We start from the raw sequence: 9,868 nt of genomic DNA on the forward strand, positions 1-9,868 counted from the left end.
AAAGTTGAGTTGAGTTGAGAAATTAAGATGTTCCCTTTCGAGAGCGGTCACTTCGACATTGCGGAGACCGCATATGAAACTCCTCCTCTTTTTCACTTTTCCTGAAATCTTATAGGATAACGCCAGTAAAAAAACTGGCCAATTGTCGCAAGAATGCAACCGTATGCAAATACTGACGAATCCAGACAGTATAAATACAGTGCATGTGACGACAATCCTCAGAATCTTCTTTTTCACGCTGCCATCGTTGAAGACGCAACTGGATATTTTTCACCGCATCCGATGGCTTCATACTGTCGTCTTTGCGCGGGTCCCATTGACCCGCAGGATACGCACGAGCACTGCATTGCCTGCCTGGGCCTGGCTCATGCGGAGGCTGCATTCTGCGAGTCCGATTGCGCGCACTGTGCGGACCTGCCGGCGCGTGTCTTGAGAACTCGCAGGAACATCGCTCGTGGAAATATAGGGTCAAGGCTCACTGCCACCAACGAGTCGCTGGTGAGTCTACCCGCTCCAAGGGGGAGCGGCGACGACACGGCTCCGGGCCGCTGTCCTCTGCCGTCACCCCATTCCCCAGTCCTCTACGCCGACGAGAGTCTTCGTCCCCCGCCTTCCGTCTTGGGCGCCGTTTCCTTCGGCGCTGAGGAGGACGACGACTCCATGTTCATCTCGGCTTCAGACAAGGACTGGGCAGGGTCGGAGCGGGATCGCCCCGACCTAGAGAGCACCCCGGACCTCCACGAGGAGTTCATGAGGGTCCTCGAGAAGGCCGTCAGCGAGCTCGACATCACCTGGAGTTCACCTGAGGAGCCGGCAAAAAGTAAGCTCGACTCGTGGTACCTTCAGGCGGGCCGCCGTCAGGCCACATCAAAGAGGAGTGCGCCATTCTTTCCAGATGTCCACGAGCACGTGGTGAAATCGTGGTCTGCTCCTCAGTCGGCGCGCGTTCACGCCGCTACGCAATCCATGTTCGCCCACGTGGTCGGAGCGGAGGCCCACGGTTACGTGCGCATGCCACCCGTCGAGGAGACCCTCGCCGCTCATTTGTGCCCTTCTACCACCTCGCTGGGCTCGGACCCAGGCCTGCCGTCGAAGCCGTGCAGGTTTACCGCTCATCTCGCCGGTAAGGCTTACGCATCCGCCGGAGAAGCCGCTTCCGCTTTGCACGCAATGGCGGTGCTGCAGGTGTTCCAGGCTAAGATCCTTCAGTCGCTGGATAGCGGCAGCCTGGAGGCGGACGCCACGAGGGATCTGAGGGCAGCGACCGACTTCGCTCTGATGGCAACGAAGCGGACCGCACAAGCTATCGGCCGATCCATGGGGTTCATGGTCGTCCTACACCGTCATCTCTGGCTTACGTTGGCGGACCTGAAAGACGCTGACCGTAAGTCTCTCCTCAACGCCCCGATCACTCCCTCCGGCCTCTTTGGTGACGTCGTGGAGTCGGTGGTGGAGCGCTTCGGGGAGACGCAAAAGCGCGCCAAGGCCATGAGTCACGTGCTCCCGCGACGCTCTTATCAACCGTCTCCTAGAGCCCGTTCTTCATCCGCGTCGCACTCCGCGCAGAGGCCTACCAAACAGCACGCTGCTTCCGCCCAGGCTTCTCGAGGTCGTGAGCCGGATGCACGGCCTAAACAATGGTCGGGCCCGCCTAAGAAGAGGTACGGGCCGAAGGGAGGACCGCAGAGAGGACCGCCGCGCCACGACGGCGGAGCGTCATCGTCTGCCAAGCCGTCATCCTGACGGACCTATAAAGAGGAGGAGAGAGTTTGTGAGCGTTCCGGTGGCCCCCAAACGCCGCTGTTTGCATCAGTTTTCCCCCGCGGTTGCGGGCGAACATTGCAATGTTGTAAATGTCTGTGTAAATGCAATAAAAACACATACCTGTTCACAAAAAGAGCTCTTTCCCCCTCACACGACCAATGCTGCGTTCCTTGCCCTGCCACGGTGCAGCGCGAAGCCGCAGTTAATCCCGACTATAACCAGCCTTCCCTCGTCCACGGTCTTTCCCGTGGGCGAGAGACGGCTGGAGTCTCACGCACGGGCTATTTCCCCGCCAGTGCAATTAGCCTCGCTGCACCAGCGTGCTTCCCTAAACGGTCCGCTGACGGTAACGCCCGAAGAGATTCGGCCATTATGTCTGTTTCTGGACGCGTGGAAGGCCATTCCGGACATTTCTCATTGGCTACTAAATGTGATAGAACACGGGTACACCCTGCAGTTCAGACGAAGACCTCCCCGCTTCAGCGGTGTGGTTCCGTCGCTTACGTCAGCGCAAAATGCGCCTGTGTTGAGGCAGGAAATCGGCAGCCTGCTCGCGAAAGGAGCGATCGAGCGTGTCCCTCCGAACGAGCGAGAAAGCGGGTTTTACAGCCGGTACTTTGTAGTGCCCAAGAGAGATGGTGGTCTGCGTCCGATTCTGGACTTGAGACCCGTCAACCGAGCCCTTCACAAGCGAGCGTTCAGAATGGCAACTCTAAAACAGATCCTGGCACAAGTGCGTCCCGGGGACTGGTTTGCATCCGTGGATCTGAAGGATGCGTACTTTCATGTTCAGATAGCCAAGCGCCACCGAAAGTTTCTGCGATTCGCTTTCGCGGGTTCAGCGTACCAATTTGCCGTACTCCCGTTCGGACTGGCATTAGCACCGCGCACATTCTCGAAGTGCGTGGACGCGGCGCTTTCCCCTCTCAGAGCGAGCGGTATGCGCATTCTGAATTATCTGGACGACTGGTTAATTTTAGCCCACTCACGGGAGGCGCTATCCGGTCATACGCAAATGCTGCTTCGTCACTTGACATCCCTGGGGCTACGCGTGAACATGCAGAAAAGCAAGCTCACTCCGAGTCAGTCAATAACGTATCTGGGGGTATGTTTCGACTCAGTGGAGATGCGCGGCCGCCTCTCTCAAGAGCGGACGGAGTCCATCTCTTCAGCTCTACATCTGCTCAGGCCGGGTCGGTCTGTTCCACTGAGGGAGTTTCAGAGGCTTTTGGGTCTCATGGCGTCAGCCTCGGCGGTCTGCCACCTGGGTCTTCTGCACATGCGACCGCTACAGTTTTGGCTGAAGGCTCGTGTTCCATGGAAAGCATGGTCCTCGGGTCGAGTGCGAGTCCCGGTTACACTCAGTTGCCTCAGTGCCCTGAGCCCATGGCGCGACCCAAGCATGTTCAGTCGGGGAGTTCCCCTGGGGCTGGTTACGAGACGCATAGTCGTTACGACGGATGCGTCGTCCTCGGGATGGGGTGCAGTGTGCGAGGGCATGCCGGCATCCGGCCTTTGGACACAGTCACAGAGAAAATGGCATATAAATTGCTTGGAGCTGATGGCGGTGTCTCTAGCTCTCCATACTTTCCAGTCGAGACTGGAGAAGAAACATGTCCTGATTCGCACCGACAACATGTCCGTGGTTTCGTACATAAATCGCCAGGGAGGAGTCCGCTCAGGAACTCTTTTCAAACAGGCTGCGAGTCTCCTACTGTGGGCAGATCGGCATCTACTCTCTGTCAGGGCAGCGCATATCCCCGGTCGTCTGAACTGCGGAGCGGACATGCTTTCGAGGGAGGGTCTTCCGCACGGAGAATGGAGGCTTCATCCAGACTCAGTGCGGTCAATTTGGGAGCGCTTTGGGACGGCGGAAGTGGATTTATTCGCGACGAGCGAGAACGCGCACTGCCCGCTGTATTTCTCGCTGACCCATTCCCCCATGGGGAGCGACGCTCTGACGGTGCGATGGCCGAACGTTCGGCTTTACGCGTTTCCTCCGGTGAAGATTTTGCCCCTGGTGCTGTGCAAAATCAGAGAGGAGACGGCGACGGTGATCCTCGTCGCTCCGTTTTGGCCGAATCAACCGTGGTTTCCGGACCTAAGCGAATTGTTAACGGCACCGCCGTGGCGGATTCCCCTCAGGAGAGACCTGTTGTCCCAAGCGAACGGCACGATATTTCACCCCAGCCCGCAGCTGTGGAGTCTTCATGCCTGGCCTCTTCGGGGGTTTTAAATGCACTTCCTCAGCGTGTACTTGACACTATTTCGGAGTGTCGAGCGCCTTCCACCAGGCGTTTATACGCTCTCAAATGGGGGGTGTTTGTTAAATGGTGCAGTAGTAACAATATCGACCCGATGTCCTGCCCCGTGTCTGATATTTTATGCTTCCTGCAGCACAGGCTGGACAGCGGCGGACTCCCGTCAACACTGAAGGTTTATGTGGCTGCTATCGCCTCGTTTCGTTCCCCGGTTGATGGGCAATCCATTGGAAGGCACATGCTGGTAGTCAGATTCCTCAGAGGAGCGAGGAGACTTTTTCCACCGCGATCCCCTTCGGTGCCGCCTTGGGACTTAGCGCTGGTGTTGAAGGCTCTCTCCTTTCCCCCATTCGAGCCTCTGGACGCGGCTTCCCTAAGAGAGCTCACTCTAAAAACCGTTCTCCTTCTTGCCCTTGCTTCGGCTAAGCGCATAGGGGATTTACAAGCGCTCTCAGTCGGCGCTGATTTCATTCGTTTTGGAACCGGCGACCGCAATGTCACTCTCCGGCCGAAATCGGGTTATGTGCCAAAGTCTATGTCTACCCCATTTAGAGCACAGGTCATTTCTTTGCCCGCTTTGTTTTCCGAGTCGTCAGACTCGCAGAATGCAAACGCTCCGAGAGCGGTCTGCCCGGTAAGGGTTTTGCGGGCTTACATTGATCGCACGGCCGGTTTTCGGCAGTCTGAACAGCTCTTCGTCTGCTATGGTGGGGGAACTAAAGGTCGGGCTGTATCAAAGCAGAGGCTCTCTCACTGGGTGGTGGACGCTATTACCTTAGCGTATGAGAGTCAGGGACAGAACTGCCCATTCGGTATCAGAGCTCATTCGACTAGGGCTATCGCCTCTTCGTGGGCTTGGTCTAGGGGCACATCTATTCAGGACATATGCTGTGCGGCTGGCTGGTCTTCGCAGAACACTTTCGCCAGGTTCTACAGATTGGACGTGTCCTCTTTGTCGTCTCAAGTTCTCTCGGTGAGTGCTGATGACTCTTTATCTTCTACTTTATAATCGCTTATGCTACACAGTGGTTGCCGCGTTGCTGTTTATGCTGTGCTTGGTGTACTTTTATATCTCTGTTATATCCGCCCGGGATACCGTGCTGGCTCTTACTGTTGTGGTGTCTGCCCTGTTTCAGCGCAGCCCGCTGCATTGGTTGGGTTTGGATATGCAAATTTGGCAGGAGCCCGATATAGCAGTTCATTGGCCGGTTCAGTGATTTAGCAGTTTATTGGCCGATTTAAGCCAATCAGCTGTTGACGCTTAGCGACCTCGTGAATGGTTAAAATAGTATGCTTCCCATGCTTGTGTGTTTTAACCCAGTTTTTCTGGCTGATTTTGCAAGCTCTCACGGCGGGATTGTACTACCGTTCCATATGCGGTCTCCGCAATGTCGAAGTGACCGCTCTCGAAAGGGAACGTCTCCGGTTACTTTCGTAACCTCGGTTCCCTGAGAAGCGGGAACGAGACATTGCGGAGAACGCCGTGTTCGCCGCTTATCACCGTGCAGGCGTTCTCTCGTAGATTCTGAGGATTGTCGTCACATGCACTGTATTTATACTGTCTGGATTCGTCAGTATTTGCATACGGTTGCATTCTTGCGACAATTGGCCAGTTTTTTTACTGGCGTTATCCTATAAGATTTCAGGAAAAGTGAAAAAGAGGAGGAGTTTCATATGCGGTCTCCGCAATGTCTCGTTCCCGCTTCTCAGGGAACCGAGGTTACGAAAGTAACCGGAGACGTTTTCAGCCGCATTAAATATTTGATAGAATCTCTTTAAATCTGTTATTTCTATTAATAATTATAATAATCTGTATCATGTTAACATGTTGAAAGAGGAGCTAGTTGGGGTTGGGCATCGTTTGAATTTGAGCGATTTCAATTCTTTGATGGTGAAACTGTAGATACTTCAATGAAACTATGGTCAATTTGTGGAAATTATATATTTAAACTTTGCTTGCTATAGTATTATGGCAGGACAGACATGAAACGAACACGGTTTGCAAGTAAAAGACCGGAGGGTGGTTTATTTCTCAACAAAGAAACAATATTGTGGGTGAATACGGGGGGAAATCCAACTCGTGCAATCTACTTCCGGATGTCTGGTGCGATCCGTGGTGAGTGGTGGTGGTGTCTCATTTTTAAAGGTATTAAATCGTGTATCATCTTTTCATATTAGTCCAAAGAGGTCAATTACTAAAGTCTGCCTGAATTGAATCATTGCGTAAGCGAAAAAAGTGGGAGGTTCATTTATACCCGGTTGTTAAACAACATCATTGCCTAATGGGGAATTGAAAGTTTTCGTGTAAATGGTAAGAGGGCTGAGGGCCATCTCTGGGAATAACCGTGAGAAGGGCTGTAACAATACTTTGTAGTACGATGAAGCTTTAAAGAGACATGAGGCAATGGCGTTTGAGTGTGAGCTCTGTCGGAGCGTTTCATTGGTTGAATATACAGAATGAATACGCCCTTCTCTGACCGAACTAGTCAATAGGTTGGTTTCACGTGACGTCACGCTGCTGCATCGCGAGAGCGCGAAATTCAGATGGAGGGCAGGAAGTGAAATAGCTGAGGATCTACCAGTGCCGTCTGAAAAAATGCCAATGTTTAGTGTAGTTTACGGCTGCTCCAATCAAACCGAGAAAAGAGAAAAGGATTTTACAGAGTACCAAAGATTGTCACTCATAAAGGTGAGAAATGTAAAAAGCTCACAGAACAACGCCGTAAAAAGTGGATTTTTAACGAACGTCTGCGGTTGGGAGGAGCAGAGTCTGTTAATGCCCGTGTCTGCAGTGGCGGAGCCAGAGGGCTAGTTGGGGCCCCAGACGAAGTCCTTGTCACCCCTGTTGCCACCCCGCTGAAAACATAAGACTGTTAGATTTTTACGAACATTTCCCAAATCTCCCAGCGGACATGAATGCATCCTTACGCTGCACGCACAAGTGTGCAGCCGCAGCGTGCTTGTTGCTGCTACACTTTTCATTGGTTAAGCTGACACGCAGAACCTTCGTGACGTGCTCCAAACGGCTCCAAAATAACGCCGACAGCTCACAGGATCGATGAAGAGCATGTTGCTGGTATGTACGGCTTTTATTGGAATTAAATCAAACGAAGTAGTGTTTTATCGGGAAGTAAGGGAGACGTTGCACTTTAGTGCTTAGCATTAATACTTCATGAGCATTACTAGTCGTGAAACTGACTGACTAATACTGTCACGCCTGCGTGAATATGCTTTAAACATGTCGTTGGCAAATGTTCAGCAACAATCACAGACATTAGGTAGACTTATTCATATTGGCACGTGTAATGCAGCACTAATCTTAGTATAACAGACCGTTGTCATGAAAAACAGAGCGTTGCCATGGACGCAGGATTCTAACCGTAGAGACCGAACGGACTATTTTCTTTAGCGGAAGCAATATAAATAGTTTTTAAATCAGTAAACTCCCTTTTAAATCAATATGTTGTGTCAAATGATTTATTTATTTGGTAGGTAGCCATGTAATCAGCGGGATAATGTATAGCGAGGCGGTTGGCTTTATGATGTTTAATGTTCTTTGTTTGTTTTCTATATATTTCCCGTTTGAATAACTGATGTTTATGTTCCTTAGATTTAGAGAATTAAAACAGCAATAAAACAGCAATTCAATAATTCATAAACGCTTCTCAGCTTGTTTTGTAGCTTGTAATCATGAACAATATAATACTATCTGAAAGTAATAATCTAGATCAAGAAACATCAAGGGGCAATAATCCGCAGCAATGATTTTGTTATAATCTTGCAGTCCCATAGAATGAGTATATGTTTTATCAAACATGTAAGATGCTCTGATCCACATCACTTAAAAGACACCTCTGGTGCTGCTTTGCTCCTGTTTAAATTAAGCAAGTTATCATGGTTAAACTATTTTTTCAACATTTTCATTATTTATATTTTATAATGTATTTAATCCAAATACATTCAGAATTAAATTAATGCCATTAAGTTGTGCAGCTGTTTTGTATACTGTACATATGCCACAGGTCAGGGTTACACACAGATTTTCTGCCGTTGTCTGTGGACCCACTGAAATTGCCTTGGCTACCCCCTTGCCACCCCATAAATTAAACTCTAGCTCCGCCACTGCGTGTCTGCAGCGACCACTTCGTCATGTTAGCTAGCCAACTTGTTTTTTGTGTCTGTGTTTATATAGCATTAGGATGTCGTGTAATGCTCATTTACTTAGTAATGATTATGAAGTTACCGACACGGACAGATGAGAGCTCGGATCTGACACAGACAGCCGAAAGCTCCGAACCGAAGCAGCCAGCTGACGACAACAACCCATAATCAGTGGGAATGGGACATTAAATGATCAAGGTAACCAGCATTATTATAAGTAGTTATTAATAATTATTAATTGTTACAAATGTGGACCAGAAAACTTGTATGTTTGTAGAAACGTTGTAAAAAAAGATTACTTTACATAATTCATATTAACTACACTCAAGCTGTATAATCGGACTAGAAAACTTGCATGTTTGTAAAATGGTTGTTAAAAAGATAACTTGACAACAATTCATATAATTCATATTCATGAATTAAGTAATTATACTCCCCATTGATATGTTGCAGGCTATGTAGATGCTGGATGCTCGACTGAACTAACAATGGATGATATTTAGAAGATGGAGGATGTTCAGAGACAAAACACAACAGAGCTGGGAGATCTTCGAGCCAAAGGAATGGACAACACAGTTCAACAAGGAGTCCTTTAAAAAAAACGAAGACAAGGGGCTCCCCAACTTAGTTTTTATTCAAATATTTTAATTACAAGCATCACCATACTGTAAAATTTCTGATGTTGCACCACAAGGCTATGTCACTTGCATATCTTGTGCCTGGGGAGGGAGAGTCAGCGATAAACAGATCACAATAGAGAGTGGCCTCCTAAAAAACCTGTTTCCTGGAGATATTGTCCTAGCAGACCGTGGCTTCAATATTGGTTACAGTGTGGGATTTTACTGTGCTTCACTACAGATACCTGCATTTACCAAGGGGAGAAAACAGCTGTCAGCGTATGAGGTGGCAGACACAAGAAAAATATCGAATTTGCGTATTCCTGTTGAGAGAGTTATCGGTTTAGTCAGAAGAAATTATCAGATTCTGCAAAGCCGGGCTATGCCCATAGAGCACATGGCAACAAAACAAGGTGAGGCACTAGCATTGATTGACAAGATTGGGGTATTTGCTGTGTCTTGTCTAATCTTTCGGAGTCTGTTGTCCCATTGGAGTTAGGAGGGATAGGGATAATAATCAGTCAGTCCAGTACCTGAGCCCTCACACATGTAGTGTCCAATACCTGAGCCCTGCTTCTTGGCTCTGATGATAAGTAAGAGGACAGGGAGTAGTAGTACCTGAGCCCCGACATGTATCAGTCTGTTAATATGTTTTCAACAAGTGTAATCGTTTTATCCACTAATGACTAGTGGATAAAAGTATTACACTAGTGTAATACTAGTGACTAGTCCACTTGTACTGGCTATATGTATTATATGTAATGAAATGGATTCTTATCTGTTATTGCACACCATTTTCGTATTATAACAATTGTTGAACAATCTAATATTGTAAATAAACCCCCATTTATAATTCTGTCTTCTCAATGACATTTATTGTTTTCATTTATATTACACAAATACCAGAACTCGCAAAGACCACACTAATAACAATAGTCAAAAAAGTTGTACGCCTCCAGACATTTATATGCCTTCATTTGCTGTCTGGAGTAGCACGATGTCTGAAGGACCAGATAGTTGGTGATGTCAACAGCCTCCACTGTCGGCAAATCTACAAGTTCGACC

General features: G+C 49.1%; 1 protein-coding gene across 1 annotated transcript; it reads left to right on the forward strand.

Moving 5' to 3' along the window:
* Positions 1–282: 282 nt before the first annotated feature.
* Positions 283–9,659, forward strand: LOC130429862 (uncharacterized). The gene is made up of 3 exons (XM_056758687.1): positions 283–1,661; positions 1,899–8,384; positions 8,640–9,659. Exons 1-2 carry the CDS (start codon positions 283–285, stop codon positions 5,032–5,034), a joined length of 4,515 nt encoding a protein of 1,504 aa, XP_056614665.1. The 3' UTR covers positions 5,035–8,384; positions 8,640–9,659.
* Positions 9,660–9,868: the final 209 nt, after the last annotated feature.

This window comes from Triplophysa dalaica, chromosome 10 (genome assembly GCF_015846415.1).
Source record: "Triplophysa dalaica isolate WHDGS20190420 chromosome 10, ASM1584641v1, whole genome shotgun sequence".
NCBI lineage: Eukaryota > Metazoa > Chordata > Actinopteri > Cypriniformes > Nemacheilidae > Triplophysa > Triplophysa dalaica.

Excerpts from the sequence above, each read along its gene's own strand:
- LOC130429862 (XM_056758687.1), top strand. The coding sequence starts at position 283 with ATGGCTTCATACTGTCGTCTTTGCGCGGGTCCCATTGACCCGCAGGAT. Across the intron at positions 1,662-1,898 it reads TCGGGCCCGCCTAAGAAGAG|AGCTCTTTCCCCCTCACACG; the intron begins GTACGGGCCGAA and ends GTTCACAAAAAG.